This window comes from Silurus meridionalis, chromosome 4, assembly GCF_014805685.1.
Source record: "Silurus meridionalis isolate SWU-2019-XX chromosome 4, ASM1480568v1, whole genome shotgun sequence".
Taxonomy (NCBI): domain Eukaryota; kingdom Metazoa; phylum Chordata; class Actinopteri; order Siluriformes; family Siluridae; genus Silurus; species Silurus meridionalis.
In genome coordinates this window covers 26,714,270-26,733,678 of record NC_060887.1, presented here as the reverse complement: position 1 = coordinate 26,733,678, position 19,409 = coordinate 26,714,270, and the positions used below count along the sequence as shown (strand labels likewise).

General features: G+C 38.0%; 1 protein-coding gene across 1 annotated transcript in view; it reads left to right on the top strand.

The window, feature by feature from the left end:
- Nucleotides 1-265: 265 nt before the first annotated feature.
- The window catches only part of bckdhb (branched chain keto acid dehydrogenase E1 subunit beta), a 52,373-nt gene continuing 33,229 nt past the window's right edge, over nt 266-19,409 (top strand). Inside the window, exons 1-8 of the mRNA XM_046848265.1 lie at nt 266-522; nt 3,405-3,482; nt 4,307-4,375; nt 6,549-6,682; nt 8,236-8,391; nt 9,841-9,949; nt 14,435-14,532; nt 15,172-15,282. Coding sequence (XP_046704221.1) covers nt 324-522; nt 3,405-3,482; nt 4,307-4,375; nt 6,549-6,682; nt 8,236-8,391; nt 9,841-9,949; nt 14,435-14,532; nt 15,172-15,282 — 954 coding nt within the window. The 5' untranslated portion in view covers nt 266-323. The remainder of the gene's footprint in view (nt 523-3,404; nt 3,483-4,306; nt 4,376-6,548; nt 6,683-8,235; nt 8,392-9,840; nt 9,950-14,434; nt 14,533-15,171; nt 15,283-19,409) is intronic.

Genomic DNA, 19,409 nt, shown 5'->3' with positions numbered 1-19,409 from the left:
GCCATTAAACATGTAGATAACTCCTCTTTCAAATGGTCTCTGACTCATTCCAGGACGATGCTTGAGAACTGAAGGCATGTGTTATGATTTCGGTTCATTCATTTTTCTAATTGAAATGTATGACGTATTCAGTTAGGGTCGACCATCAATTATGCGCATGCGCAGTATCCTTTGTAGGCGGTACGTCTTCACTGAAACGCACTCTTTTCTCCGACCCAGACCAATCCCAGGCTGTAATTTGAGTGCGGCCCACATTTCCGGCCAATCAGCTCAGCGCTCCAGGGTGACGTCAGAATTCGTCTTCCTGGTCGCGGTGTTCTGCAATGGCGGCGGCGGCGCGCTTGTTGGTGAAAAGTGCGGCTTTTAACTCCTCTGTGAGCGCTGTGTGCGGACGTGTGCGTGCTCCCACTGCAGGGACATCACTGATCAGACTCTCGCCCAGCTGCTCGCTCCGGCTGAAGACACAAACACGTCATGCGGCACACTTCACCTTCTACTCTGACCCCGTCTCCACCAAGTACGGTAGGTTTCAATGGCCTTGGTGTGTGTGTGGAGTGATCACAAACTCCTGCAGGGGTTAAAACACCACACCTGATCGAGGTGTCGTCCTCTATGCTTTTGAGTGTATATGCTGATTTGATGCCTTTTGGGATTAAACACTAGTTTAGGTTTTATTGCTGGCTGGTTAATTCCTGTTCGTCATGTCATTGGCAACTTTGTTGCTTTCAAGAACTTACTGCATGGTTACATGTTTGCACACTTCCCTTATATAATAAGTAGCCATTTGTATGAATGAGTATTGATGTAATGGTTCAAGGCTGCGTCACTACAACGGGCAAATTATAAAAATATATTGATTATGAAAACCTTTCTGTTCTTCACAATCTTCACTCCATGATCACTGTTGTCTTTTGCCAAGCAGGTCTCTGTATCAGATGTAAGTTACAGCACAGTGTGAGCTCTGTTTTGCCAACAGACTTTCTTTACTCCATATTTTCTGTTTCATACTTGCTCCTCAGGGAGAGAGTAAATTTCTCCTGTTTGACTACACTACATTTACATTTGCGGCATTTGGCAGACGCCCTTATCCAGAGCGACGTACAAAAGTGCTTTGAGTCTCTAGCAATGAATAAATCTACACTGGTACACTAGATTACAAACTTAATATAAATATAACTCTTAAATTCTACAAACTTGGAAAGTGCTAATTTAAGTGTTTCAGGAAGAGGTAGGTCTTCAGTCGTCGCTTGAAGATAGTCAGGGACTCTGCTGTATGGACGTCTAGGGGAAGTTCATTCCACCAGAACAGAGAAGAGCCTTGAAGTGTACTTACCTCTCATTCTGAGAGAAGGTGGTACCAGTCGAGCAGTGCTGGAGGATCTCAGGCAGCGTGGTGCAGTGCGAGGTGTGATGAGGTCACTGAGGTAAGATGGCGCTGGTCCATTTTTGACCTTGTAGGCAAGCATCAGTGTTTTGAATCTGATACGTGCAGCTACTGGAAGCCAGTGAAGGGAGCGCAGCAGTGGGGTGGTGTGGGAGAACTTAGGCAGCCGTGCAGCTGCGTTTTGGATCTTTTGCAGTGGACGAATAGCGTTCAGAGGAAGACCTGCCAGAAGAGAGTTGCAGTAGTCCAGTCTTGAAATGATAAGAGACTGAACAAGCACCTGGGCAGCCTGTGTGGACAGAATTGGTAGAATCCTTCAGATGTTGTAGAGAAGAAATCGACAAGAAGGAGCCACGTTAGCGACATGTGGGAAGAAGGACAGTTGATTGTCCATAGTTACCCCAAGGTTAAGAGCAGTGGCTGAAGGGGAGAGCAGAGAGTCATTAAGTATTATTTGGAGATCTTGGCCTGGAGATGACACTAAAGCCTTGAACTGCAGGTTGTGCAGCAAAGGAGAGTCGCAAAATCTTTGCATATCCCAGTGATGTCAGAATGTAGGATCGGCCATGATACAGAACCCCCTGGATTATTGGAAACTAAGGGGCCCAAGAGCCCAAAAGTGTGATGCTGGGGCTTGAACTGCTATGTTATTTCTATATATTGTGACTTTATCTCATTATTTGGATTAGATTTCACCTCATTTAAAGATTTACTATGTCAGTATTTGTTAATTATATTAGCTTATCGAATGGGGGGCATGGTGGAGCTTTGCATGTTTTATGTGTAGGTTTCGTGTGGCTACTGATTATTCTGTATCAGCTGCCCGTGTTCTGTATTGTCTAAAGACTATAATCACACTCTTGATGTCACCCAAATGAGGATGGGTTTCCCTTATGAGTCTGGTTCCTCTCAAGGTTTCTTCCTCATAACATCTAAGGGAGTTTTTCCTTGGCACAGTAACCATGGCTGCTCATCAGGGATAAATACACACCGTTCACCTTATCTGATAAATTCTGTAAAGCTGCTTTGGGACGATGTCTGTTGTTGAAAGCGCTATAGAAATAAACTGGACTTGACATATTTTCTCATAATAAGAAAGGTCGGTGTAATGGTGTGGTTGTTTATGTTGGATAAGTCCTGCCAAATTCAAGCAGTGGAAATTATCATCTGGCCACTTGTACAATTTCATACATTTGACAGGAATCTGAGTCTACATTGCACAGGATCTGGAAACAGACACGGTAAAGTTCATCTTCAACTTTCCACTTTCAGTGACTCTCTGCCTACTGAATTCCATTTAAGCAGTGTGTAGCTTTGGGAAGCGTCATAAAGGTTAAGAATTCGAAGCTTTTGTTCAACAAATTAGTCTCCCCGTGATTGGATTAGTTGTGATTACTTATGAAGTTAAAATAACTCAACAATAACTTGAAGACGGTATGCTGATATTACAGTTTTATTTCTTGAGAAGTCAAATTTATTAAATATTTAGTTTAATTAACAACACGGCACTTGGTCATTTCGTTGCATGACTTGAAGTTCAGTGTTTCTCTATCACTGCCTTTACCACTGACACTATGTTTCCTTTGATGATGATCAGAATCAGGTTTATTGGCCACGTGTGTTGACACACACAAGGAATTTGGTTTCAGCTGTTAGTGACTTTCAAAGTACAGACATAAATAAAACTATACATTTAGCTTGGACTTTACAAGACAAACCAGACAAGACAAAACAGACAATACAGTAAAGACAATGTGAGACAATATAGACAGTATGAGTATTAAAGAAGGATACAGATTATATGACAGATCAGTGATGTATATAAAGTGTGAGAGTGCATGGTAGTGCATATAACAGTATTGTGCATCAGGTATGATAAAGAGTTACTTTAGAACTTTTGGACAATAAACAGCAGCCATAGTGTGTGTAACATATACGTATGATGTGATGACTGACAGTTCTGATAATGCAGTAATTATAGATATGAAGCAGAGAATATGTGTTTGTATATGTGCTCCAGGTCCTACCACGAAGATGAACCTGTTCCAGTCTGTAACCAGTGCCTTGGACCACACCTTGGCCAGTGATCCCACAGCAGGTATTAACACCTCTCTAAGTTTCTTTTTACTTTTACATGTTTGCTGAAAACACTAAATGACTGTGTACTCCTGAGGTTCAATTCTCTTTAGATTTGTTGTTCAATACATTGTTGTTTTGGATTTGTTTTGTTGTTTATTTAAATTAATTACATTTGTATTGAAATGACTAGAGGAAGTATAATATGAATAGAAATCTTTTTCATCCTTAAAAACAAGCTAGTGTAGCAGTGCTAATACAAACACGACATGTGCTCATTATGTACACAATATGTTGAAGAAGGTTTGTGACATCTGCTTTTTGAACATCGTATTCCATATTTAGTTTTAATTTGCTGTTATAATAACCTCCACTGTTTTCTGAAGATATACTGCTAGATTTGGAGTGTGCAAGTGTGCTCAATAAGTCTTAAGGGTGTTAGTAAAGTCAGGTACTGATGTAAGTGAGGAGGCCTGGGGTGCAGTCAGCATTTACATTCATCCTGTAGGTGTTCAGTTAATTTGAAGTCAGAGATCTACAGCAGGCCACTCAAGATCCTCCACTGTAATCCATGTAAAACATATCTTCATGGAGCTTGCCTAATTTATAGGGGCATTGTCATGCTGGAGCAAGTTTGGGTCTCCTAGTTCAAGTGAAGGAAAATTGAATGCTACAAGACATCCTGTACTCTGTAACTTTGTGGTATAAGTTTGGGGAAAAACGACATGTGGCTTGAAAAATCAGTTGTCCCAATACTTTTTTTTTCTGTCTAGTGCTTGTGTGTTTTAATGATGACATGTTGTCAAATGTGAATTATCTTATAAGTGATTTCTCTGTGTGTTTAAGTCATTTTTGGGGAGGATGTGGCCTTCGGTGGGGTGTTTCGGTGCACAGTTGGCCTGAGGGACAAATATGGTGAGTACTTTTTTTATTTGTGATTTTGGTGTATCATGTTTTACCACAAGATGGCAGCACATTCTTGCTTTTGAGAGGCATTAGACCGTTTATATAAACAGTCATTTCTAAATCTGAGCGTTTGATCGTTTTTTCAAAGTTCCTAACAATTAATTATGCAAATTAAAATCTTTACCCACACACATGATATTTTTTAAATAACAATTGTCTTTAGGATTATGTAATGAAACATCATAACTAGATATTATATATCTAGTTATATATAATATATATAAATATTAAATATTTAGTTATAGAGTCATAACGCTTTATAATAGAGACGTTATCTATCTATCTATCTATCTATCTATCTATCTATCTATCTATCTATCTATCTATCTATCTATGGCTAGAGATACTATGAATTCTATCTATCTATGGCTAGAGATACTATGAATTTTATTTGTTAATTTTGTTACAATAGTCCAGATGAAAGACCACGACGAGCCCCTCATCACAAAAGAGGACCCAACTGTAATATAGTCAAAGGCATATGTTTAACATTTGTGTGCCTTGTGTCTGTTTTGGATATTTTAATATCAATGCAGCCCGTTTTGTTGTACTCTTATCGGTCTGTTTTTTTTTTTTTTTTGCCATTTGTTTGCCACAAACATTTTCTTATCAACCTTATATTCATTCATGTCCATTATTTACTTATTCAGTTAGGAGAGTGAAGCAGCATTATACCTGACCTGACATGTTATAACGTTTTTATTCATATACATAAAATGGCATTATTTAGAGACATCCCTGACCGAAGTTTTAGGTTGTATAAGTCAAGATTTGTGTGCTTAATCTTTTATACGTCTTTGATATTTATGGATCCAGTGATCCATCTATAGTAATGCAAAACCTGGTGCATACCTTATTCATGATGATGTGAATAGAAATGAAAATGTTTTCCCTAATGTAGAAGTGTACTTCGGATTATTTGTGTGCTTATGCACTATTCACGTTAGCAGACTTGTTTACACCCATACGCACCTGTCCATATTTTTACATTTTTATTCCCTATTAAATTAATCCTTATTTCAATCATTGATCCTTCATTTATAACCGTATCGGCTCCGACGTTAATGGCGATTTGATATTTCCTGCATGACCATGATTTTATTCACGTTGCCGGACAAACACGAGGTGATTCATGGATTGCTTAGCAACTTGCCGTTAAAATAAACACAAGTTGCGTCCCCTCGCTCGATCTCCTCTCCCGTCCTCTCTCGCTCACTCTCTTTTGTTTTCATTGACGTCAGATGTGTTGACCTATTGCGAGGGATCATTATTTTCCGTGTCAGCTTGTTAGACGGGATGCGCACACGCGCACACGCACACACACACACTTCTGAATGTTACTCACGCTTACGCTGTCAACCTGGATTCCACATTTTGAGCTGTGATTTGTACTTCCGCCTTTCCACTTCAAAATCCCTCTCTGTAAAATCGATTGCACACGCCAGCCAGGAAACGTTATCAAATCAGGCATCATTTTCCTAAACGAAACCTACCTTCTGCTCAGCACTCCCTCATTTCCATACCTGTATGACAGATTTATTAATCTTTGTAATGGAATTTATGCTTTTTCATAAATGTCCTTATGTGCTGGTCTCTTTAAACTGTCTTTTCTGTGTGCCTTAAAATGACCATGTAATATATGGGCAGTATTATGTAACCTTATTTTTTTCCACCCCCAAATTAGTGTGTGATCATTTAAGTATGTGGGCCGAAACTAACAGGCAAATAGAATCGAAAAGCAAAAGACCACTTTGGAAGGAATAAAAATAGACAATCCCTGACCATATCTCCAGTCTAATTTGTGTGGATTATCATTGGATTATGGGATAGACGAAGTAAAACACACGATGTTTTTGTGGTCATGGACGAGTCTTTCATTGAGGTTTACATTGACCTTCTTTCAATTGATAACATGGCCAGGAAAGATGGTTTTCATTTGCATATGTTCTGTGGAGTTTTATCCTCTGTCTTACAGTTTGTTATTAAAGCTGCCTTTCTAAAGCTCTATCAGAGGTTACTCATGAGTGTATTTGTGTGTGTGTGTGTGTGTGTGTGTGTGTGTGTGTGTGTGTGTGTGTGTGTGTGTGTGTGTGTGTGTGTTCTTCTTCTTTCTCCTTGTTAGGCAAAGACCGTGTTTTCAACACACCTCTGTGTGAGCAGGGCATTGTGGGATTTGGCATAGGAGCAGCTACTGCAGGGGCTACAGCCATTGCAGAAATTCAGTTTGCTGATTACATCTTTCCTGCTTTTGATCAGGTGGGTTTTCTAATCTCTTTATTTATTTCTTTATTTTTATTTATTTTTTACTTTGTGCATTAATATTAAAGTTGTTTAAAAAGCACCAATACATTTAAAGGGCCACCAGATTATTTATGAAACCTGAAAACTGTCAGAATATATTAAACAATATATTAAACAAATATCAGATTATAATGACAATAATTTTTTCTACAAATGAAAAGCTAAAAAATGGTGGAAATTTTAAAAGCTTGAAAAGCTTAGCTTGCAGTCTAACACTTCAGGCCCTTGAGTTAGCAAATGCAAACCAATTCAAGCTTATAAAATAATTGTGCATTACACAGCATCTAAAGGTCAGCATCATCAATGCTTTCAAGGGTCGGGGAGCTGATATTCATACTTTTATAGGTGGAATTAGTGGATCGTATCTGGGCTTCGAGGCAGCGCAGGGCACCATGAATTGCACCGAAGCAGAAGACTGCTGTGAGAGCACTGAAAGTTAAGCACAGAAAAATCAATGCTGTTTTTGACCATTTTATATTTCTATTTTTAACTCGAGACTTGGAATAGATAAACAAGTTCTTTTTTTGCTCAATAAAGCAAAAATAAACATAAATTTACCTGTTTGGAGAGGTTTTTGGACACTTAAAAACGGACATCATGGTTCCAGATGTTGTAACTTTGGTTTCCTTTGTACTATCAACACAAAACCTGACACAGTTACAGTTGAGATGTTTGCGAAAACCACGACTGTTCTTCCAAAAAACAGATTCAGTTTCTCCCTTATAAATATACAATGCCAAAGAAAAAAATCATCGTCGTTATTCTTTTAACTCTCTTATACTGAGAATCTTTCACTTTTGAGTTCTGCTAGGTTTGATTATTCTTTTATGTGCCATGCATTGTGAACATGCTGTACTCATGAACACATCTGACTCACTCGTTACAAGTTGGAAGATTTCAGCTTTCTGTGATATAAAACTTATGGAAATGCTGCACAGGATGCAGCTCAGGCGTGTTTTTGGTGACCGCTTTTTAGAGCCTTGCACATGGCATTAGTGATTCACCTTGCCAAGATGAATGAAGCATTAGCTGGCCGAGAGCAACATGCAGATTTTGTTCGCTTGATGTTTCGGTCCTGCATGTCCTCACTTTGCCGAAGATGGATGAGTTTTTCGTCTTTGTCAAGGCAACCGGATATCTAATGTTATAATGGGGGTTTGGGGGAGGGGGCAGGACAGGGGGCGGTATTTTAATACAGTGAAATCTGCTTCTGTGGAGAAAACGGAGCCCGCCTCGGAGTCATTTCTCCTCTCTGCACTCCATCATTTTTCTAAGTTCAGTACTAGCATGTTATTAATTTCCATTTATTAACATGTTAAATGTGCTTGAAGCAGTTTGAGAGGTATAGTCACCACCATACATATGTGTTTAATGACATTAAAGAGAAAATTATTTTTAGGCTTCGGCTTTACAGTTTTGTCTTCTAAAGTGCAACGTTTCTTGTTTTCACATATGAACTCAATTTATTTCCTAATCGTAACCCTGTATACCGTGTATACCGCTTAAAGATTGTGAACGAAGCTGCCAAGTACCGGTACCGTTCAGGAAACCATTACGACTGTGGGACCCTGACCATCCGAGCACCGTGGGGCTGCGTGGGTCATGGCTCCATCTACCATTCCCAGAGTCCTGAGGCCTTCTTTGCCCACAGCCCTGGCCTTAAGGTGAGCTTTTACATATAATCCTGGTAAAACGTATATGACATGATGGAAAGATTAGTACAGTGGCTCAGAAAAGCATACGATAAGCAGGAGGAGTCACAATAAAACATGGGCTTTAGTAGTTAAATACTGTAACATACAATTAATTGACTGCTTTCAATGAATGGCAATAGTGTAAAATATTGTCTGTATATACAGCAATAGATTTGATCTGAACAGTCAGTCTGTAAGAAATCTGGCTTTAATTTTTAATCTGAAAAGGATTTCTGGTTTCATACTCAAGGTTTTTAAACCATTCCTGTCCAATACCAGTGCATGAGGGCTAGTTTACAATTTTTCTTTTGTTTCGGTTTGTTTTTTGTCTTCACACTGATTTCACATGGTAAAATTTGGAATATTATTTTTTTACTGTGCAATAGTTCTAAAAGCTAAAGGTTTTCCTGATGTGCCTCAACCAGAAGAAAAGTTGTAGCATTTTAAAGGCTATTTACACCCAATAGTGAAAAGGGAGAAAATCTGAAAGTGTGTAATTGGAAATGAGCTGTCACTTTGATTATCAGCCTCATCCACGTCAGTCTCCACGTTTACCTCAGTCACCTGAGGTAAAATTCAGTCATGGCTTTTTTTTCTTTGTATTGACAATTTTATTTTTCAGTTAAATGTTTTTGACCCTTTTGTCAGCTCTTTGTACAGTGTGGGTAAGCGATTGCAGTCACTGTCCAAGAGCATAGGCTGCTGGTTTCTGATTACAAACTGAAATGATTAGGCATGTGGCTATTTTGGTATGGCATGTACTTATCTTACAACTTGATCAAATCCTGTAGAAAGAACACTAAATCTAGCCATGTTTCAGACATCTAAACAGACTGTTGCTGACTCATGTTATTTGTGCACTCAAAAAGCCAAGACAAGATCAGAAAAAAAAAATCCACAACATTGTGGTAAAATATGTTTAAGATTTTGATGCCCATAATTTTACCCCCTCCCCCCTCAGATTTAGTCACATCCAAAGGGGTTTTGCTGGGCTGCCTCACCAATATCCATAATTAAAATTTGTCTTGTGAACGTTAATAATGCATCAGTGGTCTCAAATATGTGCGTCATGTATTTCAAAGTAACCTTCAGTTACCGTTCATCATCAGTTGAAGTGATTACCTTGGAATTTAATTACTCTCCTTTACAGTTCAGAAGTGTCCACAAAATCAGACCGATGTTCCACTACTCACTGTACACAGTATAATGGCCTGACGTCTCCAGCTCCGTCCTGTTCTTATACCACAGACAGTGTGGTAAACATGTTTTGTCATTCTGTGGTCTGAAAAGGTGGTTGAAAAGGATTACTCCAAATCATAATGAGGCTGTCACAGATGACTCATAGCTTTTAGATTTGTCTTATTTGATTTATTTTTATTATTATTATTTTTTTTTTTACATATAATTGTTTTTTTTTAGGTGGTGGTGCCAAGAGGCCCAGTCCAAGCTAAAGGGCTGCTCCTGTCCTGCATTGCTGATAAGAACCCCTGCATTTTCTTTGAGCCCAAGATCCTTTACAGAGCAGCAGGTCAGTTCTCATCAATGTCATGCATCTCACTTCTCAGAAGTTTTCATCTTAAATCTGTTACCTTTCGAACATGCATTATTTTTTACTTATTAGGGCTGCAGCTTTCGATTATTTTAGTAATCAAGTATTCCATCGAGTAATCGGATAAGAAGTACTTTTTCTTTATTAATGAGCAATACTAAATCTACAAAAGAAAATTCAGCCTTAATATTTGTATGCTTGAATCTGATTGGTCAGACAATGTGTATTTTTTTTTCCCCCTTCGAGCAGCTGAGCTAGCTAAGTAGTTCTGATAATAAAATAAACAATAGGCTAAAATTAATTAGCTCATTTTTTTTTACAAGGTTTTGTTTGTATTGTAGCCCCTCATATACCGAGATCCGTGTGACATAATCTCAAGCTAATAATATGATTTTAAATAGTGCTATTTTTTAAGTAGCACGAATGGATTGTCAGCACCTGAGGGTTTAGTTAAACTTTGTTTTAATGATGAAGGTGACAGATAAAGTGCCCAATTCGCATGCATGAGAGAGACTGATAAGGGACTGATGAACTGTTTGTTACAGCTATAATGTAGGTGCATGTATGATGCAGGAACAAACTTGTCTCTTGGACACCCCACAACGTTAAATATAACCACGAAGCATTAAACTGTAAGATTTGATTTGCCATTCATTAATAAATCAAACATTTTTGCTGTGGTAAAAGCTGAATAACACCCCAGGCTGGTGTGGAAAAAATAATGCATTTGGGGGTTAATTTTCATGTTACACAGTGGTCTGGAATGTAAACAAAGTAAACAGGGTGACATTGTGTTTGTTGATATTTGTTAACAGGGAGCCTGGAAAATGTTTTGTGTCATCATTTTGACGATTTAACACTTGATCATGTTAGAATGGGAACAATGCAGCGGATTTATGCCGTGGAAGGAAAAGACAAACTGAATGTCACCACTTTCAGAACCCCTGAATAAATTTTTAGTATTCGATTTATTGCCCTTGTTGCAAACGTATGTCTTAAATTCAGCATGGAAAGTTGCTAATGAGCAGTGTGAAGCATGTATTTATGTCACCAGTTTCCAGGAGGAAATGGAAATGCAATAAACCACTAAAAATGTGGTATTATTTTCAACCTGAAAGTTTTCTAAGCTTCTGTTGTGTCAGTAAGATATAGTCATCAGTAAATCATAATGGTTTAAGGTTTTTTTAAATCAGAATTGTAAATGTTTTACTAAAACCAAGACACTTGGCTCCAATTGCCCTGTGCATTACTACTTGCAGTATGGCAAAACTATATTGGCTAAGAGTTTGAACAGATTGTTTGGGTTTAAGAACGAATTACTGTGTGTAAGCATGCCAGTGATTGTGGCAGTCCCCAGTGTGCTCGTCAATTTGTTTTCCACTGTTGGCAGGTTGACTAGATGGCAGTACTTGGCATGATTATTGGTACATAAAGTACAACACGATGCCTCATTACAGTAATCTGCTTGTGTGCCTGGAAAAGGATAAAAGTAATGACAGACATCTTTGGATATTAGCTACTCCGTCTACATATTAAATCTATTGAGGTTTAAGCTTGGAATATTTTGTGTTCAGGAGAAATGGTGGAAACGCTCATATACATTCAGAGCATTAAAACCTTATGTTCTCTCCTTAAAGCCATGCACATTTTTCGCTTTGAAGCTATGAAGAAATAGGTTGGAAATTCATGCATGAAATTCTTTTAGATGGTCTATAATTAGTAATCAGCAGCCTGAAGAATGTTTTGTACCACTGAGTCTGAAAGCACATTCTAATGTAAAAAAGGTTTTTTTTGTTGTTTAATAGCTAAAAAACAACACAATCTGTTCTTTTTATAGTGGAAATTGACTTTTTTGTTGTGATCCAAGCCGGCTATACAAGTTTGAGGGATACAAAGTATGTAAACGATATCTGCTGTACCTGCTGTCCTAGCAACAAGAAACTGTGTCCTATTTGCTTATAGATATTCAGCACCTTACTTTTCCTAAAAAACAAAACATCAGGACTTGTGCATGTTGAAAAGCTAGTGATTAACTGGAAAACTAATAATACTTTTATGAATATGAAAACAAGGTTTAATTCAATTTGAAATTATTTAGCCCCTTGTCGCACAGTTAAAGTGACTAATTCAATCTGGATAGCTACAAAAAATCGTTTCTGGTTATGCATCACAGTCCCCTTTGAGGACCTTCGAGAAGGGGTTGTTGATGTGGGAGTGATCTCTTCTGATCAGTCTTATAGAATTCGGTCGGCATCGTTCATTCATGGCTGGAACTCCCATGACACCCAAAATGCATCACTCTCTGACTAATTGAGTGCAATTAAATATGAATAAAGTGCGCTAAATTTATGCTTAAATGCTTACGTTACGATCTGTTGGTCAGAGATGAGAAGTGGCCAATTTTCCCTCCATTAGCACATTTAATTTAATGAAGTGAAATACAGACCCTGAATAACTGCTTTTAACGTATTTTTTACCTGCAATACCGTAAAAGCCGCAACGATTGCATTATGTAAAATACCAAGCGAGTAGAAGAGTGCCTTTGTTCTGGTTTATCCAGACATTTAGGTCCGCAAGACACTGTTTCTATTGTGTACGTGAATCACACTTCAAAAAAAGTAGACCTTCTCCTCCCCGTTCACAAAGTCGACTGTACGCTACAACTCTTACCTTTCCACCTTCAATTTTCTTAATCACAGCTATCATGTGCCATTTAGGATTTTGTACTTGATCTCTGATGGTGAATTATCTTCACAGTTAAATGATGTGTAATTACAGACCTTTTTCCCCCATTCTTTTTGTTAAGGCGTCATTTCAACTTATTGGCTCATTTGATCTACTTTCCTACTTCACAGTCTCCCGGGCTGTTGTGGCAATACGGATTTAAACAAATAACATGGTTCGCAAATGGAGAGAAATGACACATTGTCTGCAAAGACTTGTGTTTTTAGAAACGGGTGCCAGGCGTTATACAGACGCTCCCCACTTTTACGAACTTTCACTTCGCGAACTTTCGCGGATACGAACGAACCTGTCCTCAAAGTGAAATTTTTTTCGGAGTCGCAAAAAATTCAAAACGGAGGAGACGTAACGAGAGAATTGTTTTCGATTAATTTGTATTACTTAATACAAAATATTGTATACAGTATGTTTTGTTTATTTAATAGAATTTGTAGCTCTTACATCATTAGGAGATATGCGTAGTCAATAAAGAACAGTAACAACTCACGAACAAATTCATGGTACGAACGGTCGTTCGGATCGTAACTCGTTCGGAGGGCGGGGAGCGTCTGTATTTCGTATTCATGCAGTGTGTGTGTGTAGATATTAATTCACGAGTTTGTTCTTTAATATTAATTTTTATTTATTAGAACATTTTGGACAGCTGTCATTTTGGTACACAATGCCAAACCTTTTGAATTCATGTTTCGCAAACACACTTGGGCTCATTGTTTTGAACGTCACAAAGCATAACATCTGGTGGTGGGAAACAGATTTGTCGAGCCAGGCTTGTCAGCTCATAAATTGATTTAGTATCGCAGCAGCCAAAATCTAATCCCTTTTTTGAAGACATTTAAAGGTGTCCGTTGTCATGCATCATTGGAAATGTTGAAACTTGCTTTTGGCATAGTATTTGCTGCTTCAAGAAAGGAAATTGAGGCATCAGTTGGCTAACCATGGAGACTAGAGGTCATACTATTACTCCAGTAGCCAACCACATCATTACTTGATTCCTGCAGATCTGCAATTCGCTGAGTGAAGTAATGGGGGGAAAAAAAAACTAATTTAAAAAAGGGATTGAAATATTGATAGTAATTTTTTAGGCTTCATTTTTCTGGAAAGGTGGCTGGTTTAGATTTTCATTTTTTATTATGAGGTAGCAAAATGGGACAATTTTCTTAAAAAAATAAAAAATAATAAGAACTGGGAAAAACAAACAGTTCAAAGAAATATTTTTGTTGGCTTTTTATTTCTTGAACATTATACAAAAATAAAGGCGTTCATTTGTTTTCAAAAAGGATGAATTTCTGGTTTAGTCCTTCTTTTAGTCAATACATTTCTCTCTCTATATTTCCTGCCACCTCTGGTTAGAGACATTGTGGCAAAGCTTAATAACAGGATCAAGGACATTTCTACACTCTCAATGACTGATGAAGACTCTAGACAATGTGTGATTAATTGTCCAGACAATTTGGAGTGGTAGTGTATTGGCCACACACACACGCACACGCACACACACACACACACACACACACACACACACACACACACACAGTTTCCAGCTGTCTTGTAATCTGTCATTTAAAGAGAAATTTTGGGACCCATTTATTAATTTATTTAATTATTATTTATTTTAACCTCAGTAAAAACAGACTACAAGGTGATTCTGATAATGGGATATGTGAGCAGGATAGCTGGTGTTTTCTTTCTGTATCTTAAGCTTTTTTTTTTTCTTTTGTCCAGTGGAGCAAGTACCGACAGAAGCATACCATCTCCCCCTCTCTCAGGCTGATATAGTGCAGGAGGGAAGTGACCTCACCATGGTTGCCTGGGGAACACAGGTAGGTCACAGAAAGGCAAAATTGTGCACATTCATAGACTTGGCCACAACTGACACATGTGGTGAGGTGCAGCAGTCTGAATAGATTCTAATTTATCCAGTGTGTTTCGTGACATTTACAAACAAAACGCCGATTTCTGTCATAAAGCTTAGCTGGCTTGCAAGGTGCACTGACCTCCTGCTTCTGTGTAAATACACTACTGCAGCTTTGCTGGCGAACATTTGATTGTTCTTCCTCTTATCTCTCCTATTGGCAGAAAAGGATTGGACTATTTTTTTAAAACCTCTGTGGGGATCCAAAACTGTTCAGTGGCTTTATTCAGTGTGCTGGATAGTTTTTCTCATGCTAAAAAAAGCACAGCGCTGTCAGGGGCCAGAATTGATTTGGGGAAACTGTCTTGGTTCAGTCCAGTCCTTTGATTTTAAACATGCTTTTGACATTGTGAAAATCAGGGCTTGTTGCAGAACTTAGATTGCTCCCCTATGCAATAGGTTAATCGTCAATGGTTCCTATAGTTACTACCATTTGTTGTTTTGGCATAGTATGATTTGCACATTAAACGTGTTCTTTATAACACTGGATTGGAAATTCAGGTCTAAGATTTACTGACCGACTGATACCGTTTTTTCTGTTTTACAGGTTCATGTATTGAAGGAAGTGGCTAACATGGCACAGGATAAGCTCGGTTTGTCTTGTGAGCTCATTGACCTGCAGACAATTTTGCCATGGGACATAGAGACTGTATGCAAGGTAGGCCAGACAGATGGATGAACACAACCACACACACACACACACACACACACACACACACACACACACACACAAGTACATGCTTACATGCTCTCCCCATATGAAAACAAGTACAATTTAATACAAGAATTTCCAGCTTGCATTTAACTTAATATGAAATGACCGATGCTGTCATAACAAACATATAAAAGATACATAATATATAGCTTTGTTTTAAGATCAAATCTCAAGATTTTCTTTGGATTCTCCTAAGCATGACCACATCTGTTTTCCTCACTCTTCAGCTGTAGTCCACAAAATAAAACGTTCATAATCTTTGTGAAGGTTTGAGTTAATGCACAGAGTAAAAAGCATACTCACAGATCATGTACCATCACACACCAATTTATGATTTCCCCCTCTGCATTACTGTATTTATATGCACAAGCATATCACAGCTACAGCCGTGTCCAACTTCATTTTGCATTTTAAAGGCCCGGGTGGATGTGAGGTTGCCTCCAATACTTTCTTTCTTGTTTTCAGTTCAATCCAAGCACTATGGAAAATGTCAGTCAAACCCTGTTTTTATTTAAAAATTGGTCATTTTATCATGAACATTTGGAGACATGACTTGTTTTTGAAACTCAATATTATTGCCAGATTTATTCTTAACTAACAGTTATGCAGGGTTTATACAATGATTTCTCTTTATGTCTTTGTCAGTGTTTTGTTTTTCTCAATTTCTTTGCCTGTTATATGTTAATATAAATACAGGATGGGGACTGGGCAATGCGGTATAACTTTTTTTTTAATTGGTTCAGACAGATCTTCTGTTATTAGGAGCTAACAGGAAGAAACTTTAATTGTCTGTAAGGAGAACATTGGTAAGAATGAACTTGTGAGAAAACAAGAGAACCATTTCTTTTTTTCTTAGCCCACACATGCATTTTGTATCCAGATGTGCGTTAAGGTAATGGTGTTAGGGGGGAAAAAACGGGAGCGTGCGAACACTTTCAGAAACTGGCTTTATCTATAAATGTTATTGGCTGAAGGATGGAGATACAAAGATTCATTCTCGCAATGCTCTTTGTATAAACAGACATGGCTCATGGCCATTTTTTGCTGAAGATATTACTGTATATATTGGAATTTCCATGTGTGAACTATGCTGAGAAAAGGCTGTGGTGAGACTCATTATCTTTTACATTTTTTTTCTTTTGTACGAGTTTCGGGATCTGGGCAATTTCAAGCATCAAAATCAACGGTCACTTCTAAATATGTTAGTTGGCCAGTTTGCAATTCTGTGCAGACGGTTGAACCAAACGACCTGGCTAGAGTTCATTAGTTGTACCATTTTAAGAACTAGTTGCAGATGTTAGAACAGAATTGGGTCCAACTGACTGCAAGCTCAGAATGATTCAGCCGCTGCTCATACGTTCTGTTTGGTGTCCTCTGCATGTATGGAGGCGTGGGTTTCGTCTATGCAGCAGCATCCCACTTATTAAAGCATGAGTGCATTGGAACATGTTGTTTCTGGTTTCCTGTTGCTTTCCCTGGATGATGTACAGGACTGGTATTCACTAAGTTTGTAATCTTTGCATACACGTCATTTATTGACAAAAGGAATCAGCTGAAATTGCAGTAAAACAAACTAAAAAAAAAACTGAAAAAAAACTTTTTCCGCCTTTCTGGTGTCTGGAACTGCACTGTAAATATAATAGTCATTCATTTACGGGATAAACAAAATGGCCAGTTTTTTCCTGCCAGACCGGCAGTCTAGATGGCATGAAGTGGAAATTTTATTTAATTTTTCTTTCTTAGTTATTTTTTTATTCACTACGGACAGCAGGCTGCAGTGGGTAGCTTTGGTGCTTCACAGCACCAGGGTCCTGGGTTTAGTCCTGAAATTGGGTTACTGCAAGTGTTTCCGCTTGGTTCTCCAACTTTCCTCCCATGCTCAACAAGTTAAATTGCCTCTCGGTATGATCAAGTGTCCATAGTGTACTGTGATAGACTGGTGTTCCATCTGGGTAGATTTCTTTCCTGTCTTACTGGCATTGGCTCTGGATACACCTGGACCTGACCAGGATAATGCGCTTATTGAAGATGAATGAATGAACGAACCACTGACTGAAACATAATAGCTAGCGTGTTGAAGGACACAAGGAACCAGCAGCCAGCAAAGAGGCAGTAGACGTCCTCCTTTTTTTTATTCAAGAGTTTTTTTTTTCTAATTTTTTTTTTTACAATTCCAAAGCACTGAGGTACTGAGCATTGAGAAAGTTAATTTGGGGTTATGGAGTGTCATGTATCAAAATCCTGTAGTTCATATAGTCATGTAAAGTTGAAGACTTCTTATAGTACTTGAATTGTAGTGACTTGCTCATTCACTTCAGATTTAAAGAATAAATTTTACTCTTTGTATGCCTTAGACAAATTTTTTGCATTTGCATGTTTAGGCTAAAATACATTTTCACAGTGGGGATGAACTTAATGCTGCTCCATGCTTATGTTTAAAGTTTCCTTGCTTAAGTTGAGGGCAAGAAAAATGGTGCAAGAATTTTGCTTAAGTACATTGCTTAAGTACATTGCTTAGCGGCTTTCCGCTTAACTAATTTCAAACATAGGCCAAAGACGTCATGCAGGGAGTGATATTTTTCATCTGTGCAATTTTAAAGCTTTTATTTTAAAATCTAAAAACCTTTGAAAATATTAGTGCAGTTGTGTGCTGCAAAATTATTGGCGCCTTTACAATTAATATTCGGTGAAGTCTTCTCTGGAAAGAATAACAGCACTGTGCCTCTTCCTGTAATGTTAGACAGAAATTGTAAAGATATTGGACTGCCTTCCCTGCAAAGCATTTCCAGCTTCTTTTTATTCTTAGTTTTGCACATGTGGACTGCACTCTTCAATTCCACCACAGGTTTTAAGGGGTTCAAATCTAGAGGCTCAGACTGTCATTATAAAACCTTGATTTTGTGTTCCCACAACCATCTTAGTGCTTATTTAGATGTTCGATTGTTGTTATTATCTTGTTGAAATATCCACGTATGACCAAGTGTTAACCTCCTTTCAATGTAGTATGTCTTCTGTGGATACAGTATGGAAATGTGATGTCTCTTGTGGTTGAACTTGGCTCTGTGTTGTATTGTCTTTGGGCTGTGAGTATGTCATTGTTGTGTATAGTCCTTACATAGAAGTAAAATTTTTTTTTAGTGCACATGACAATACCGTAAATTGACTGTCTGAGGCAGCCAGGCTTGATTTGTGATTGAAGCATTATGTTTAATAGATGTGTTTTCATGCAGTTTCTTTTTATTTCCCTGAAGGGTACTGTCAAACGTGGAGCCTATAATCAAATGGCTTCTACTTAACCTGATACCAGTATCCACATTCAAAAACTGCTGCTCCCTTATGCTCTTCTTTGGAGGTCTGCATTAGCAGCAATAGGGACCTCCTCAGTTATAATATGAACATGTGCATAGTAATACACTGGGTGACCTTTGTTAGTTAAGCAATTATTTTTTTTTTTCATTTTATAACTTAATGTAATATGATTTATAGTATCTGTTAATAAGTTAATGTATTCATCACCTATAGCCTTGGGGTTTTATTTATTTATACTGCACATATTCTGCCTAACTTTACCCAAACTCCTATTTGCATGTCTGGTAGATCCCAAACTGCTTTTTAAAGAAACCGTATTATGCAATAAGCGGTCCGTCTGTCTATCTATATTTATGTCTCTCTGGCCTTTTATCTGTCTATCTATTCATTATTCTATCCATTGAAAGTGTTTCTGTGTGGTGAAATCTTCTATGCAGTTATTTGATCTGTTATTACTGTCTGTCTATTAGTTTTGTTGGGGGGTGACGTTTCCTGTACAGTATAAAGGCCAGCTGGCAGTCAGACTTGGAAGAGCTCTGGTCTTGCTACAGAGGGAGTCTGGATTCCATCTTTAGGCTGCTCTCATTTTTTTTTTTTTTTCCTTTTTTTTTGTTAGTCACACCAATAAAGTAGCTCTTCCATTACCTTCTTTGCCTGGTGAACCTGATCAAGATGATGAAAGCTTTGCTTTTCTGTTGAATGTTAAAAAGTTGCAACAAATCGCTGCTGAATCTCTGCCGAAACTTGGACTTTATTTCTGT